The sequence below is a fragment of the Myotis yumanensis genome, unplaced genomic scaffold (assembly GCF_028538775.1).
Source record: "Myotis yumanensis isolate MYYU_CA2020_CCGP unplaced genomic scaffold, mMyoYum1.0.hap1 SCAF_17, whole genome shotgun sequence".
NCBI lineage: Eukaryota > Metazoa > Chordata > Mammalia > Chiroptera > Vespertilionidae > Myotis > Myotis yumanensis.
This window is the reverse complement of record NW_027223768.1, coordinates 5219164-5236538: the sequence shown is the minus strand read 5'-3', so window position 1 is coordinate 5236538 and position 17375 is coordinate 5219164. Positions and strand designations below refer to the sequence as shown.

The 17375-nt window shown below is 44.2% G+C and overlaps 2 protein-coding genes across 4 annotated transcripts; one reads left to right on the top strand and one right to left on the bottom strand.

The window, feature by feature from the left end:
* Positions 1 to 80: 80 nt before the first annotated feature.
* Positions 81 to 6038, bottom strand: TMEM167B (transmembrane protein 167B). Of its 2 annotated transcripts, none has more exons than XM_070396319.1 (3): positions 5946 to 6038; positions 3447 to 3639; positions 81 to 2497 (listed from the first exon to the last, which is right to left on the bottom strand). In XM_070396319.1, the coding sequence occupies exons 1-3, from the start codon at positions 5953 to 5955 to the stop codon at positions 2302 to 2304; spliced, it is 399 nt and encodes a 132-aa protein (XP_070252420.1). In that variant the 5' UTR covers positions 5956 to 6038; the 3' UTR covers positions 81 to 2301. The 2 variants fall into 2 exon arrangements, with proteins under 2 accessions (XP_070252420.1, XP_070252419.1); XM_070396318.1 differs by having other exon boundaries at positions 2328 to 2497; positions 3508 to 3639.
* A 167-nt stretch (positions 6039 to 6205) lies between these two features.
* TAF13 (TATA-box binding protein associated factor 13) lies at positions 6206 to 16105 on the top strand. Of its 2 annotated transcripts, none has more exons than XM_070396341.1 (4): positions 6206 to 6301; positions 10775 to 10853; positions 13448 to 13545; positions 14492 to 16105. In XM_070396341.1, exons 1-4 carry the CDS (start codon positions 6221 to 6223, stop codon positions 14660 to 14662), a joined length of 429 nt encoding a protein of 142 aa, XP_070252442.1. In that variant the 5' UTR covers positions 6206 to 6220; the 3' UTR covers positions 14663 to 16105. The 2 variants fall into 2 exon arrangements, with proteins under 2 accessions (XP_070252442.1, XP_070252443.1); XM_070396342.1 differs by lacking the exon at positions 6206 to 6301 and adding an exon at positions 9875 to 9999.
* The last annotated feature ends 1270 nt before the right edge of the window (positions 16106 to 17375 follow it).

Genomic DNA, 17375 nt, shown 5'->3' with positions numbered 1-17375 from the left:
ATACTATGGGCAGAACCCAAGGGAATATGGAACAAAGTTCATTAAATTCAGCATGTGACAAATAAAATGGACAAAAACAGTAGGGAAAGAAATTTTATTTTCAAGAATTTGTGCAGACAATGGTGAATAAAAAATTGTATTTCAACTATAAAAAGCTGACTTCACGCCACCCTGGCATACAGAATTTATGGTGATGCCAGTATGAGTCTGGGGTGATACTGCTATCTCCATTCTCCCACCTCTAAAAGACCCTCTTAGAGGAACCACTTCTATTAATTTTCAATCAAAAAATATGACACATCAAGTAAAGTAATGAGTTAAACAGGTTTCTGCTTATCTGCATATATAAAGTCAAATGAAATAAGCTGTGTGTTTTGTTTTGTTTTGCTGTAAATTGCCTTCACTCTGTGCACTTTTTGGTACAATCTGGAATGAAAACATCTCAAAATATTATAATTCAAGAGTTAAGATGACCCATCCAGGAGGCTGTAAAAAAATGGTTTGAATAACTAGAACAGTGAAATGGAACTAGTTTAAAATCTAAAACAGCTCTAAGGACAAAGCTTAGAGACATTAGCCCTATTAGAAAAAAAAGTCATTAAAGCTACACAGTAACAAGTGCAAACATGCTGAACTTGTATTTCCAGGGAGTGACACCCCTGTTGGCCAGCAGGTCCCAAACTCACACCCGCGAGGTATAGCTCTTCTTTCCCTTTTCCTTTCTTTCCTGCGAGATCCTCAGAAATGACCATTGAAAACATATGAATCATTGAAATTTTACCCTGTGGACCAATTCCTGAAGAGACAACAGCCACAACTCTGAGATGATTCGACATGTAGTGTTTACGTGATGACTTTCTGTACTTTGAGAAACCCTCAAAGACTAAACTGCCTATTTTAGAACCTAAACTTCCAAGCAGCTTCTGTCCTTTGGAGAAAGACAAAAGACGGCTTACTGTCACACAGGGGCAACCACCGTTACCTTGTCCACAGTCAAGTTTTGCTCTCATGGACAATCCATGGTAGACCTATGTCCAATCTCATGGCAGACCTATGTCCATGCCTGCTTTTTACAATTTTAGACCAACTTTTTTTTTAAAATAAAGAAGTTCTAGGCTTCAAAAATAAAACATTGGATCCTTTTGCTGATACGAGGAGGGAATGGAGAAATCTTCCCTTCAAATGTTGTCACCCTCATTTTATTCATGGATTCTATGAATTGTTCAAATATGCCTATGAATATCAGCACTTCTCTCACTCATTTGAATTTCTCATGTTCTTATAATACAGAATTTACAAGGGACAGCTAAAGAGGGTTTTACTATGAATAAAATTAAGAGTTGGCCAAGAAAAACAAGTAATCGACTAAAAATTGCCATAATAAACCAGATTTAAACAAAGAATAAGTTTGTATCTTGGATAACATGATAAAACTTCCATTTAACATCACAATCAATTTATACTAGACAGCTTTACTAGTAATATGAACTAATATACTAGATATATTTCTTCTACCCTAGCTGCAAATATATTAAATAATTATTTCTTCAATCGTTTCTTTTCCCTAGTGGTGGCATTTAAAACTGAGTAACAGCATGTAGCAGTCAGTAATTTAGAAAATATAAAAAGGCTTTAGGAAAACAGACAGTGGATTCATGTTCATATACCATTTGTTGGGGTGAAGTCTCCTTTTGGGGATACTGGTGAACAAAACCTTATTTCTTGGGAGTTCCTGCTTTCTGGTCTCAGCACAGACAGATAACTCCCATGTCTTATGGAGGCCCCGGTTATATCTTGGCAACACTCTCCAGCACACAGCACAGTGATTTCATCTGTTCTCTTTTTGCAGTGAGGACCATGTTCTCTTATGCTGCCAGATGGATATATGAAAGATAAATTTCCAAAGCCCAAACATTTCTTGGCATTGTACAACTCCTGTTTCCTACCCAGTCCCCGCCCCCACTTTCCTCCAGTTTGCCAAATCTAAATCAAAACAGTAAAAAAAAAAAAGTCAAGTCTTGAAAATTATCTCCTTCCAAGAGATCTGAATACAGCTTATTCCTTCCCTAATGAGCCTCCATTTGAAAAGATCCTGACAAGGGCTGAGGAACAGAACAGGTGACAGGTTTTTAGGCAGGAGGTATGTAATGTTATCACCCAGGGGTGCAATTTATCTGGACGTTATGTGCTGTCTGCCGAGGACTGATGTAAGGATAATGGCTTTCTGGAGTCCCCTGAAGCATGACTAATGTTTATAACCATGAGTTTTCCCCACATGTGGGAGGGACAGGTGCTGTGGTGTCATCCTGGTGACTTTGATGATTTTAGCTGAACTCTCCTACACTGGGTCCAGGCCCCAGGTTCTTCACCCTCGTCCCCGTGGTTGGCAGTTGATGAGATGGATGCTTTGGAATTCATTTTATAAACAGGACATAAAAGGCCATAACGACGCAGGTGACTGCCACAGCAGCATGCAGCCTGGTTCCAATCACAGCAGCTAGCAGGCAAAAGTGAAAAGAGAAAAGAAATCACAGCCTGTCCTTCATATTAGTCCTCACTTTCAAGGTGATATATTTTTTTCCCTCCAAAATATATTTTTATTGATTTCAGAAAGGAAGGGAGAGGAAGAGAGAGAGAGAAACATCAATGATGAGAGAGAATCATCAATAGCCTGCTCCCTGTACTGGGGATCGAGCCTGCAACCAGGAATGTGCCCTTGACCGGGAATTGAACCATGATCTCCTGATTCACAGGTCCACACTCAATCACTGAGCCACACCAGCCAGGCTCAAGGTGATATTTTGAAATTTCTAGTTACAGATGAAGAGAGCTACCAATGGTCTCAAGAATCCACTTGGGAATGTATTTAAGTACTACCCTAGTTTCTAGATGAATATACTGTCTGTTTATATTTTGCCCTATTTTGCAAACATATTTAGGTAGTTAGGATTCCAGATGAAGGTGCCCATAATAAAATGTAAAAAAGCATTTGAGCCTGGCCAGTGTGGCTCAGTGGTTGAGCATCGACCTATGAACCAGGAGGTCATGGGTGGATTCCTGGTCAGGGCACATGCCTGGGTTAAAGGTTAGTTCCCCAGAAGGAGGTGTGCAGGAGGCAGCCGATTGATGATTCTCATCTATGATGTTTCTATCTTTCTCTCCCTCTCCCTTACTCTTTGAAATCAATAAAAATATTTTTTTTTCATTTTTTTAAAAAAGCATTTGAGTTCATGAAAGCAAAACTTAAAAGACTCCAATATATTCTTTCCAGAACTTCAGGAAAACTTTCCCTTGGCAAACTATTCTTCCCAACAATTCCAGTCCAGTCTAAAATTGTTTAATTTATCTACGTTTCCTCCGTGTAGAATATTAAAATTACCTCGAGCTAAAATAAAAAATCATGTAAAAGTGGAACGAAATACGATCCTAGCCAATCTGACCCGCACTTGGCTGCACCCCACTGTCCAGAGATGGCAGTCTCCCGCTCCTGGGCAGATAGGCGCTCACCTTTGTAAAACACACCCCACACTCCCCTCTTCTCTGATAGCAGCCAGGTTTTGAGACGAGGAACTTTCTTGAAGTAGGCACAGGTGCACACAAAGAGCAAACCGAACACCAGAATCCCATCCAGGGAGTACACTGTTACGGGAAGAAAAGAAAACCGTTGGTGCTGTCACTTTGGGGCAGGTGGTCCCGCTGGAGAAAGAGCTCCAAGGAGCACAGAGTGATATACTATCGAGATGACAACCTCAACACAGTGCCAACCCTTGACACGAGGGAGCCAGGTCCTGGGACAAGCAATGTTAGCTGCCTGTTCCCAAAGGTTGCGTGCAGGCATCCCCCTTTCGACAACTTCACGGTGCCCTGCCCTGCCCTTTTAAGAACTAGAAATCTTGAGGAAAGTGCGTCAGTTCATGTAGACTCCGCCTCCCCGGGATGGCCAGAGCTGGCAAGAGGTTGAGAGAGCCCTAAGAATCCTTCGAGCCTCCATTCAGAGAATTAAACATATTCTTATTATCGATCACTCATGTGATAAAGAACAGCAAGATATTTAGCCGAGTCTCTGAGACCTGCATCTGTTGGAGAAAACGGTCAGGCGAAAAGTGAAGCTTAAGGGAAATTGCAAGAGTTAGAATCCATATGACTGCAGCTTTCCTACGTTTATCTTACACTGCGTGCATGATCCTCTTCTGCCAGGATAGCAAGATTCTTGTAAAAGATATATATCTTGCCGAGGCTTCGACATTTCAACATAGTCGAACAATTGTGGGGGGACCTTTGAACAATTCTATGTAAACTTAGCGATTTCTTGTACATGGACAATAAATCACCTAACTCAGTGGTCGGCAAACCGCGGCTCGCGAGTCACATGCGGCTCTTTGGCCCCTTGAGTGTGGCTCTTCCACAAAGTACCACGTGCGGGTGCACATACAGTGCGATTGAAACTTCATGGCCCATGCGCAGAAGTCCGTTTTCGGCCTGGGCGAGTCTATTTTGAAGAAGTGGCATTAGAAGTGGGGGGTGTCGGTCAGTCGAAGCGCAGGTGGGCAGGCGGGCCAGGGGAGGTACATTGTTTTGAGGTACGTTCGCTGAGGTCAACATCTTCCAACTCTCCCATCCACACTCGTCTATCTGAAACAAGTATACAAGACCAGCGTGGATGGGAGAGGTGGAAGGGGTCGCGACCTCAGCGAACGTACCTCAATCTGATTGAGGACGTTAGGAGTACCCTAATTAAGTTAATAACAATGTACCTACCTATATAGTTTAAGTTTAAAAAATTTGGCTCTCAAAAGAAATTTCCATCGTACTGTTGATATTTGGCTCTGTTGACTAATGAGTTTGCCGACCACTGACCTAACTGCAAAAAGAAAAAAAGATATCAAACCACAAAAGGGGGGAGGGTAATTATGTGTCAGACTGCTCCCTTATTTCCTGGCTCGGATGATTTCTGCTCTGGGTGATGTCCCTTCTCCTGTGCCCAGTAACCCCAGATCTCTGACGGCCAGGAAGCTCCAAGAGGGGAATAGACAGCCGCTGCCAGCTCTGGCCGTTCCATCTCCCCGCCTCCTTCCTAAGTCTCTCAGCGAGGAGTCACACAAGAGTTGAGTAAGTTGACACACTAAGTCTTTATGGCGAATGATACCTTCACGTGCTAGTCTCCTCCTCCCATAAGGTTTTGCAGACAATGCCAAAGCTCACAGGGAGGTGAAATGTGAGTCTCCGGTGCTTTTGAGAAATGCGTTCCCGAGCCCCTCAAATCACACTACCTCAGAGGCTCTCTCCTTTCCTGCAAGGCTGACTCTACAGACTGCAAAAGCCCCGCCTCCTGCCCTTCCCTGGAATTCAGAGATCACGTCCACAAACTGTTTGGGAAATTAGGTCAGATAAACAGGGAGGCAACGGGCACATCGCTCAGAAGAGGCAGTACCTACCAACACAGGCTCGGGTCTCCAGATGCAATCACCCAAACAACACTTTTTGCAAAAGAAGACACTTTTTTAGGCTCTACATTCACCCCTCAAAAGTGTGGGGCTTGAGATCCTTTGTGATTCCTTGGCCTCCTAACGAGCCTACTCTCAGAAAGTACGAGAACGTAGGGGGCTGGGAAGAAAATCCTCTCTTTCCCCCGGTGCTGAACTTTAGCAGGTGAAGCAATCGTTCAACTGGAGTGGCCATTCCCGGAGGCTAGGAAGGGGGCAGGGAAAGCACAGGGGAGGGAGGGAGGACGCGGGGTGCGGACACGAGAGGCACTGGGGTCCTAGATGGGAACCGCACCAGGGAACCCGGGAGGGATCTAGAGGCCAGAGGTCAGGGCACCCAGAGAGGCCAAGAGGGCTGAGCGGGGAGGGGGCGGGGAGAACGGCCACGTCAGTACCGGCTCCGCCCGCCACGTTGCCCCTCGTCCTCCCCTCACATCCTCCACTCGGGGCGTTGGCTCTCACCGTTCGTCATGGCGGCTGAGCCCGGGCCTGGCTAGGGGGGCCGGGATCAGCGGTGGCAGGAGCGCAGGTGGGGGAACCCAGCTCCCGCTTGACACTTCCCGATCCCGGCCGCAGCGACGGGTAGGAACCGTAGTACGCAGGCGCAAGGGCAGGCAGGCGAGCGCCGAACGCAATCAGGGGTAGCTAGCAGATTGCCGAGCGAGGGACCCCATGTGGGTGGGGCTTGCGTGCTTCTATCTCACAAGCGCGTGGTCCGGGAGGCGTCCTGCGTGGCCATGGTAACCAAGTCTCTTCCGGGTGCCGGTGCGGAAGCGGTGCTGGGACGTAACCTGACCGTTCACTTTGCCGGTGAAAAGGTAAGGACTTGGACTTAGCGCTGTAGTGTGTGCGGTGGCAGCTCCTGTGTCCGTTTGTACGTCTGCAGCCCTCCTGCAACAGAGAAGGCTGGGTCCCGGGCTTCCGCTCAAGAGCCCTGGCCCCCCGGGTCAAGAGGGGGCCCCAGGGGCCTCCAGGACTGCCCTTGCCGCGCGGCTCTTTTTGACTTCTTATGGAAAACTGAATAGCCAGGCTGCGTCTGAACTTCCTAAATGAAATAAGGAAATTATAACACAAACGAGCCTCATATTTCAGATCACAAAGCTCCACGTTGTCGGGAAACATTCAGATAACTGCCAGTTTGTTTCAGGAGAGTCTCCATTATCTCCTGTGTTTAGTTAATGTTGGGATCACCTCGGCCACTGTCACCAGAAACCGGCGATTGTCTGGACAGCGCTTCCCACAACACAACACTTTCACAAGCTGGCGAGAGTTTTTAGGCAGTTTTTAGTGAGGGTAGGGCATGGGGTGGGGATGGGTAGAGACAAAGTCACAGATTACATTTCGTACATTGAAATACTTAATTACACACAACTCGACCTTCTTTATTAGACTCCGGGCAGGAGAGCGACAGAGTCCCCGGAGATGAAAGTGTAAGGTTAGGATCCCGCAGTGGTAGCCAAGCTGCGGAAGGGATTCTCCGACCCTGCCCCAGTGCCATCTGCTGGCTGTGGCCTGCTTGGTCACACAGGAGAAAAGCCACCCGAGCCTCATAGATGCAGGACAGACTCTCTGAGATAATACACATAAATGTAGAATAAAAAACAAACAAACAAACAAATGAAAGATATACGGGCCCAAACTCAAAAGAAAGCCAGATAGATGCCAACACACACACACACACACACACACACACACAGCGTGATTAGCTACTATTTCAAAGGACAGTGAAAGATCACAACATCCTACTCTGATTACGCAGTTATTTTTCACTCTGTTCAGAAATTACCCTTTTCTGTTTCTCCTTTTTTCATGTGTCTTCTCCTTCCTACTCCTTCTTCCCACTCATTCATAATTTCTTCCTTACTTTTCCCTCCACCACATTTTTTCCAATTTTTATCAAGTAGTTTACCTGTTTTTATATAAAGCAAATCTCACCAGATTTTTACTTCAAAATCAGTTATACCAAGAATTTCATATTTAAAAAAATTATAGTATTCTGTTTCTCTCTGTAAAATTGGGGTTGTTGAATGATTCAACAAGTTATTATTTACAACACTTGGCATGAAGTGCCCCAGAAATGTTAGCATTACTCTTGTTGTTTGTTTATTTTAAAAATATTTACCAGTGTCTACTCCATGCTGGGTACTTTGCTAGATTTGCAGGAATAAAGGTAAAAATGAGTCCCTGCCCTCAGGGAGCAAACTTTATGGGAGAAGACATATGAATAAACACATTTTAGCAGAGCACAGGACATTATCTTTGATCCTCACTATTTTGAAGAACATTTTTTCAAGAAGAAACCTGAGGCTCAAAGAAGGGACGTGAGTGAGATAACATTGCTAGCTAGGATCCAAACCTAGGTCTGTCTGTCTGACTTCAAAGCTCCCTCCTGTTATCACACTGTCTCAGATTAGGATGCTGTCACTGATACGGATCTCTGATGATTTTGTTTCAAGCATTTATGTTTCTTTCACCCCAGAGCCTCACATCAGGCCAAAGCCTGGGTCACTAGCTCTTGCAGCTCAACTGTGAGAAATAAGTAGAGCCCTCCCGGCTGGGGACTCAATTCAGACAGTCCTTCTCAGTTCATTTCAGCCTTCGCTGGAGGACAGGCAGTTGTTGCCAAACTCCTGTCAGTCAAGAACAGTGGCCTGTTTGTTACGGTTGTTTCGGTCACTGTGACAAGCACTCATCAGTCTGGGGACCATGACGATGGCATTCTGGTTTAACCAAAGAGTAAGTCCCGTCCCCAAAGGCACAGCTCACAACAATAGCTTCATTTGAATTACAACATATTTGAAAAGGGATGTCAAACAGGCATTCATTTCTGCTGCAAATATTTGTTCCAGGACTTTTAAGTGTCAGGAATGCACGAACCTTTGGGAGCTCAGAGATGAAAGAGAAACACTCTGTTCTTTTTTTTTTTTTTTTTTAATATATTTTATTGATTTTTTACAGAGAGGAAGGGAGAGAGATAGAGAGTCAGAAACATCGATGAGAGAGAAACATCGACCAGCTGCCTCCTGCACATCTCCCACTGGGGATGTGCCCGCAACCCAGGTACATGCCCTTGACCGGAATCGAACCTGGGACCCTTCAGTCCGCAGGCCGACGCTCTATCCACTGAGCTAAACCAGTTTCGGCCACTCTGTTCTTAATAAGTTTAAGATTTAGTAGACAAGATAAGCTGGGTGTATAAATAACCAGAAAATACAGTAGAAAGCGAGAAGTGTTGCAGGGAAATGGAACCAGGGCTGTGGGAGTGTAAGGGAGAAAGTGCTTTCAGCTGAGAGCCCAGGGAAGGCTTGATGGAGGAGCAGACATTTTGCTGGGCCTGAAAGGCATGTAGCATTTCCATAGAAAGGAAAGGAGTAAAAGTGCTCAAAGGAACGGAGATGGGAAAGTACAAGATAAGTCCGGGCACAGCACACTCTTCCCTCCCTCCTTCACTGCTAACTCCATTCATCGCTCAGGTCTCAGTTCAAACCTCACTTTCTCAAAGGAGCCTTCTCAGACCTTCTTGGGTCCCCTTCCCCCATCACAAGCTTCCAGAGCATATATTATCTCTGTAATTCATGCCCCCGCCCCCCTTACAGGCCCCCAGGATACCCACAATTTCTGTCCCACCTGGCTACAAATCGGAGGTTCCTGTGACCTCCTCTCCCTTGTATTATTCTATTATTTGCTAGGACATCTCACAGAACTCAGGACGATACTTATGTCTACCAGGCTATTCAAGGATATGATCAAGGACACAAATGAACAGCCAGATGAAGAGAGGTATTAGGTGAGGTTTGGGAGGGTCTGAGTGAAGAGCGCCTGTCCCTGTGGAGTTGGGGAACGGTACCCTCCCAGTATGTGGATGTTTCCCCCACCCTGGAGGCTCTCCGAATCTCCTATGTTTGGGATTTTGATGCCTCAGGTGTAAGTACAATCAACTCCATTCCCAGCCTTTCTCCCCTCTCTGGAGAATGGGTGGGTGGGGTTGAAAATTCGAAGCTTTACTAGTAGTAAAGAACAATATCCCCAATAGCCAACACAAAGCTTGGCATGAGCAACAGTGGAACTCCAAGTTGTTGAAATTGTTTAAATACACGCTTGGGGCAGCCCAAGGCCGCCGGCTAGCCCCACAACCATCCATCCATTGCTTGGCAGTCCCGAATCGGATAGTGGCGACCCCGCATGCAGAAGCACATGGAGGGTGACCACCGGGTACACGCCGCCAGGGCTTCCTATTCTTTGCCTTTTAATTCCTCCGTGATTTCAGAGCCAGGAGCTCATTCCTACGTCCCTAAAGAGCGTCTTGGCTCCGCCCTTAGGCGGGATCACGCGTCCCCGCCCCTTCCGGTCCCGCCCGATTAGGCCCCGCCCAATACATTGCGTCACCGGAAGTGCAGCGGCGGAAGTAGTAAAAGCCGCTCGGAGGTGTGAGACGTCTCCTTTGAGAAAGTAGTAAAAGCGGGCCGGGCGCTGTGGGCTGGCCGGTGGGATGGCGGATGAGGAAGAGGACCCCACCGTGAGTGACCACCTCTGTTCCCACCCGCTCTTCTCTTCACTCCCCGGGGACAGTGGCGGAGGTCGGAGTCGGGTCTGCTTTCCTAAGTGACTTCAGCCGGGAGAGCCGGGGACTCGACGCGGTGCCCAGCCTTTCCCTTCCGTTCGCTTTTCGAGGGCGTGGGGCCGGGCGTGGAGGGGGGAGGGGAAGGCGGCCCCCGACCCTGGCGTTTGGTCCACACCTGCCAGACGCCCCTCGGGACGCCTGGAGAATCGTCGGAGGCCCGAGCGAATGTCGATTAGCGCTCCCGGCGAGCCAGCAGTTCAGCTGCTCACAAAACTGCCCTCTCGCTGTCAAGTGTGGACCGGAAGTGGGAGCCTGGGTTTCACAACTTCCGTTGCCCGCGAGCAAGTCATTTAATTTTGGTTCTCGGGGTCCATGGCATTCAGTGGGGCGGAGGCTTCCTTAAGGCGCGATCCCAGTTTTGATTCAGCACCAACTCCCGCACTAGTGAGACTGCCTAGCAGTGGGCCAACATGGTGGTTGGGAGGGAAAGGGTAGTCAATGGAATTCCCCCGGGGGGAGCAGTTGGGTGCTTTGCTAGGGACATTATGGGAGCCGTTCCTGCTTGAGCCGGAGGTTGGACTAAAATGCTGTGGTTTCCCGAGTGCCTGCTGCTCGCCTTAGGCTTCCTGGCATGATGTCAGTGTCGAAAGTGGAGGGGAACTGTGAATTATTAAAAAAACCAGTGCCGTGCAATGGCTTGACATTTCTTTCTATACATTTTAACTTGCAGTTTGAGGAAGAAAATGAAGAAATTGGAGGAGGTGTGGAAGGTGGACAGGGTAAAAGAAAGAGACTTTTTTCCAAAGAACGTAAGTAATATTTACAATGATTCTATTGCAGATGATTGAAATGTTTTGGACATGTGCATTCAAAGTAGATTTCTTGTTCTGGCCCGGCCGATGTGGACCAGCGGTTGAGCATTGACCTATGAACCAGGAGGTCATGGTTCGATTGCTGGTCAGGGCACATGCCTGGGTTGTGGGCCGATCCCCAGTAGGGGGCGTGGAGGAGGCAGGCAATCAGCTTCTCTCTAATTGATGTTTCTATCTCTCTATCCCTCTCCTTCTCTCTTAAAATCAATAGAAATATATTTTTAAAAAACAAAGTAGATTTATTGTTTCCCTGTAGGGACACTATTCTCAGACTTGCCTGTAAAATTCTGTTTAATTTGTGAATCAAAGCTAGTAATGATCCTAACCACAATTTACATACACACATATATAAATACTAGAGGCTTTGTGCACGGGTGGGGTCCCTCAGGGTGGCCTACAGAGATCAGGCCCAGCTCAAAGCCCCACCTGGCACCCCACCGTGGCCTGGCTGCCCCCTCACCTGTTCCACCATCCCACTGTGGTCCCGCTCTTATCAGGGGTTGGGGTCCATTGGGGCCGGCAGCGCCCTCTTGCTGACGCCCACCATGTTCTGCACTGCTCCCTGGTGGTCAGCGCACATAGTGAGCGGTTGAACTCCCAGTTGAATGACCACCTGAGGGGACAATTTACATATTAGGCTTTTATTATATAGGATGTATATTCATAAACACACACATCCCCCTCCCTTTTTTTTTCAAGCGAGGAAATGTGATCACTTTCGATTCAAGGCCTAAGAACATACCTCCGTTCCTTCCCTTGTCCCACACTTTGCAACAGTAGAAGCAGGGATTTTTGACCAAAAGTTAGGATGAATCCTGGAACATGCTGAGCCTAGAAATTAAATTGGAGCGCTGGACTAAGGCAGGAAGGTGGTGAACAGTGCAGGGTCTTATAGTGGCATAGAGATTATAATGTGTCCGCCCTCCATTCTACTCCCTCGGTCGACAGGTTTGACCCTTTTTGTCAGTAGCAGGAGGGACTGGTCCAGGCCAGATTCTGAAAGGCACCGTGAGAATTTGCTCTTCATCTCCCATTCCGGCTCCCTTACTTATAGTTATGGCTGAGTATTGACAGATAGGGCAGCACTTGAATAGCTGGTTCATTGATGCTGAGTCAGATGTGAACAGTTCCCAAAGGCTCTTGAAACTGCTGGGCCATTATGTCTGTCTCCCTCTTTTTTTACCACTCAAATTCCTCTCCATATCTCAGTTCCTCACCTAAAGCTGACTGCTCCTTATTCCATTTCTGATGCCATGTACTCCATTTGTTTGTGGTTTTACTTCTTTTGTCAGCATACGAAGGGGATTCCTACACCAGGGCACCCCAGAGTGATGCTTGCATAGTCGGTTCGTAGCAGAAACTTTTATCTACTTGGATTGCTTTATTTTTATGATGACAAGAATTTGGAATCTTCACAGCTTGTCTTACTGGAATATATCTTAAGATCTGTTCTCCTGATCCTTTAAAAACATTTTTTTTTTTGCTAATGTAACAGAAACTTTCAAAGCATTCACAGGTATTTGCTTGTCCTCACAGACCCTTTAACCAAACACAGTTTACATACTTCCTATCTAATATCTTTTCCAGTAAAATATATTTCCCTACTAGTGAAGTCTATATCTTCAGGAAAAATAATAAGAGTATTATTATTTTTGGAGAATCCTGGCTATGTCATCAAAATTTTAATATTTTTATATGTTTTCTTTTATTGATTTGAGAGAGAGGAAGGGAGAGAGAGAGAGAGAGAAACATCAATAATGAGAGAGAATCATTGATTGGCTGCCTCTTGTATACCCCTACTGGGGATCGAGTCCGCAACTCAGGCATGTGCTCTGACCTGGAATCGAACCATAACCTGGTTCAGCGGTTGCCAACCTTTCGGACCTCACAGACCACCAGTGGTCCATGTATCACCGGTTGGCGACTGCTGTCCTGGTTCATAGGTCGACACTCAAACCGCTGTGCCACACGGGCCGGGCTCTAATTTTCTTTTTAATTTCTTGCCCGAGAATGGAGATATGTGTGTGTATATATATATATATATATATATATATTTATATTTATATAATGTTTTGTTGTTAATCCTCACCTGAGGATATTTTTCCATTGATTTTTAGGGAGAGTGGAAGAGAGAGGGAAAGACAGAGAGAAACATCGATGTGAGAGAAACACATCGACTGGTTGCCTCCTGCACGAGCCCTGACCAGGGCCGGGGCCAGGGAGGAACCTGCAACCAACGTTTGTGCCCTTGACTGGAACCAAACCCAGGACCCTTTGGTCCGCAGGCCAGACGCTCTATCCATTGAGCCAAACTAGCTAGGGCCTGGTTCTTGTATGCACCTCACTGGGGATCAAACCCACAACCTAGGTATGTGTCCTGACTGGGAATTACACCCACAACCTTTTGGTGTACGGGTTGATTCTCAACTAACTGAGCCACCTGGCCAGGGCAACTTGGTTCAATTCTAATTTGAAAAAAGTATTGATCAAGTGATTAAATTTGTCCAATAAGAATGATTTTTCTTTTACAGTACGATGTATGATGTATGGGTTTGGGGATGACCAGAATCCTTATACTGAGTCGGTGGATATTCTTGAAGACCTTGTTATAGAGTTCATCACTGAAATGGTAAGATATTTTTGTTGTTGTTATTGGTCTTAGTTAATTGAAAAAAAGATTTTAAATTCAAACTTATAGATAAGACTAGAACTATGGCATTCTTTAGAAATAAGATATCCATGTGAGTGCCTATTTTGTGGAAGTTATTGATTACTATTTATCATTGGGAATGGAGATTGTATATGTGTGTGTATGTACATACACATATATGAGACACAGTATAGACACAACTAATGCTAAGAATTTGGTGAATATTCTTTTGTCTTTTGCATATATTTTTAAAATTTACAAAATTGAAATTATATTGTTATATAAAGTCTTATAACCTGTTTTTTTGGTGGTGGTGGTTGTTTTCCATTTAGGTAAGCCTAGAACATTTTCTCCATGTCATTGCATAACACTATATTTTTAATGGTTTCATAAAATTGAATGGATGTGCTCAAATTTATTTAAAGCCTTAATATTTAGTTTCCCTTTTTTTAGTCATCAGGAATATGCTATGATGAACTTTTGCTTTTGCACAGGATGAACATATAATGACAGAGGGTGAGATTTGATTTTAAGAAAGCCACCAATATTGAGATGGACACAAATTTTAAATGAAATGGGTGATTACAAAGAAATTACAAAATTATTTTATACAGTGAAGGCAAAAACTACATATATCAAAAATCAAAGAAACATCAGTAAATTTGATAGCTTTTGTGTTCTTAATATTAAAAAATATCTATAAAGCATTAAGAGAAACAGTGCTAATCACCCAGTAGAAAGTGGATAGAGGTATGAATAGAAGATAATTCACAAATGAATAGCTATAATAGAAGAGAAAAATCTTCAAACTCACCAGTATTAAACATGCAAATTTAAAAAAAGAATGATGAATACATGAAAACTGAAACAGTAAAATGTTATATTTTTAAAAATCAATTGAATTTAATATGCTTTTTTGCAATAGACTCACAAGGCAATGTCAATTGGAAGACAAGGGCGGGTACAAGTTGAAGATATCGTCTTTCTGATACGGAAGGACCCAAGGAAGTTTGCGAGGGTTAAAGATTTGCTTACTATGAATGAAGAATTGAAACGAGCTAGAAAAGCATTTGATGAAGCAAACTACGGATCTTGACAACTTTGGAACTTACTGAAGCTTCCTGATCTTCTGGGGAGACCATATATATAACCATATGTTTTCCATGGGAAGGTCCCCATAACTAGCGATGTAAGTGAAAGGTGGAGAAGCACGAAGTTTTCCACCTTCATTTTCATGTCTTCTATTTAAGAGTGATAATTGAGCCCTAGCCGGTTTGGCTCAGTAGATAGAGCATTGGCCTGCGGACTGAACGATCTCAGGTTCAATTCCAGTCAAGGGCACATGCCTGGGTTGCGGCTCGATCCCCAAGGTAGCCGATCAATGATTGTCTCTCATCATTGATATTTCTATCTCCCTCTCACTTCCTCTCTGGAATTAATAAAAATATATTTTTTAAAAAAAGAGTGATATTGGAGCCTTTAACTGCCCGCCATTATACGACCATACTTGAATTACTTAATGGGTTTTAATGACCATACATAAGTTAAAGGATCTTGCAAACCATGTAGTACCTTCTGACTTTTGACTGTCTAAACCAGCGGTTGCCAACCAGTGAAGTCCAAAAGTTTGGCGACCGCTGAATTCTAAACAATGAAGTGTTTATGTACCCGGTGCATTTGTGCGGTTGTAGGGCATGCTCTTTATTTTTTTTCTAAATAATTCTTTATTGTTGAAAGTATTACATATGTCCCCTTTTTCCCCCTTTGGCCCGCTCCACCTTCCCCCTCCAGGTCATGCTCTTTAATATGTGAACTCTAAATGGCATCTTTGACTTTCTGATAGCTAAGACATGATAATTAAAACAATGTTTTAAGACTACAGTAATCTGAGAGGTTATTAAAAGATAGTAAAATGGTTTGTGTTTCTTTTAAGGAGAAGATGATAGAAGAAAATACAGTCTTTTTGTAGGAGTGTTTATCTGTCTTAAGGTAGTTCTTTGTTTTAATATTCTTTCCTTTTGATAGAATGCTTTTTTGGGAGGGAGAAACTAAAAGGTTCATGTGAGTGCTTCATGTTGAAGGCTTTTTTGATTTAAAACCTCTAGGGCATATATGATTTGTCGAGTTTTAAGAAAATTCATTTTCCCAGGTCAGATTTCCGTTCTGTATAAAAATAAATGCTTTCAGTAGCAGGAATGGCATTGTTAAAAAGCTGACGGCAGGACAAGCATTTAGGTGTTTTACTAACATTTGTTAGTACTTGTTCATTGTGGAAATGTATACTTGACTAAACCATATGTGGCTATGGAAACTACTTTTGTAGATCAGGATATACAGCTTTTGTGTGTATTTAGCTTATTGTATTAAATTATTGTACTTAGCTTAAAATCAGGATTAAAATTGCATTTAGAGGGATCACTGAATATTCCTCTGAAACTGAATGTGTGCCACTTCTGAACACCTATAAATCAGTACTGGAGAATTTTACTTCCTTAACCTATTTAAGGTCTGAAAAATTAAAAAAAGATCAATACTATAATTTGACTGTGTGTGATTTATCAGCTTTTTTCTCCCACTTAAAATATAATTCTAGCTGCTTAATCTCACTAAAATCTCTATACTATTAGTATAATGCACTTCAGTTGATAGTGAGATTCAAGATAGCTGGGCTGATTTTTTTGTTATTTAAAAAAGTAAAAACCAGCCCGGCTGGTGTGGTTCAGCAGTCGACCTATGAACCAGGAGGTCACAGTTCGATTCCCAGTCAGGGCACATGCCCAGGTGGCGGGCTCAATCCCCAGTGTGGGGTGTGCAGAAGGCAGCCAGCCAATCAGTGATTCTCATCATTGATGTTTCTATCTCTCTAGCCCTCTCCCTTCCTCTCTGAAATAAAAAAATATATATATTAAAATAAAATAAAAAAGTAAAAACCAGTTGAAAAGCTACTCCAGACTAAGCTGAAATAAAAAATGGGAGCAGAGCCCTGGCCAGTTTGGCTCAGTGGATAGAGCGTCGGCCTGTAAACGGGTTCTGGGTTCGATTCTGGTCAGGGGCACATGCCCAGGTTTCAGGCTCAATCCCCAGTTGGGGGAGTGCAGGAGAGCCGGTCGGTAATTCTCTCATCATTGATGTTTCTCTCTCTTCCTCTCCCTTCCTCTCTGAAGTCAATAAAAATATATTAAAAAAAAAAAAAAAAAAGAATGGGAGCAGAATAATAAAACATTAATATATCACAATTTTTTCTAGTCAGGGTCCACTTCACCCTGAAGAAGGAACTGGTAGTAACCGGCCCCTGGGCGGTTGTCCTGGGTGCCTGTGTTAGTCTGCTCACTGCCTTAGCAAATGTCATAGACTGGGCAGCTTAAACAACAGATTCCTTTTCTCACAGTTCTGGAGGCTGCACGTCCCAGAGCATGGTGCCAGCATGGTCAGGTCTGGTGAGCACTTCCTGGATTGCAGATAGCTGCCTTCTCACTGTGTCCTCACATGGCTGAGAGCTCTGTTGTCCCTTCCTCTTCTTAAAAGGGCAGCACTCTGTAACGTCAGGATTCAACCTGATGACCATATTTAACCTTAACCACCTCCGTAAAGGCCCTACCTCCAGTACAGTCAGATACTTGTCAGGGCTTGTTAGGGGGTGTTAGGGCTTCAACATACAAAATCTGGGGGACACAATTCAGTCTAGACAGCAGTGTCATTAGTCTTACTATTTTGGTAATGATCCTAGCATATAAGAAGTTTCTTTGTTTTTGTTTTTTCAGAGAGAGAGAGAGAGAGAGAGAGAGAGAAACATCTATTTGAGAGTGGAA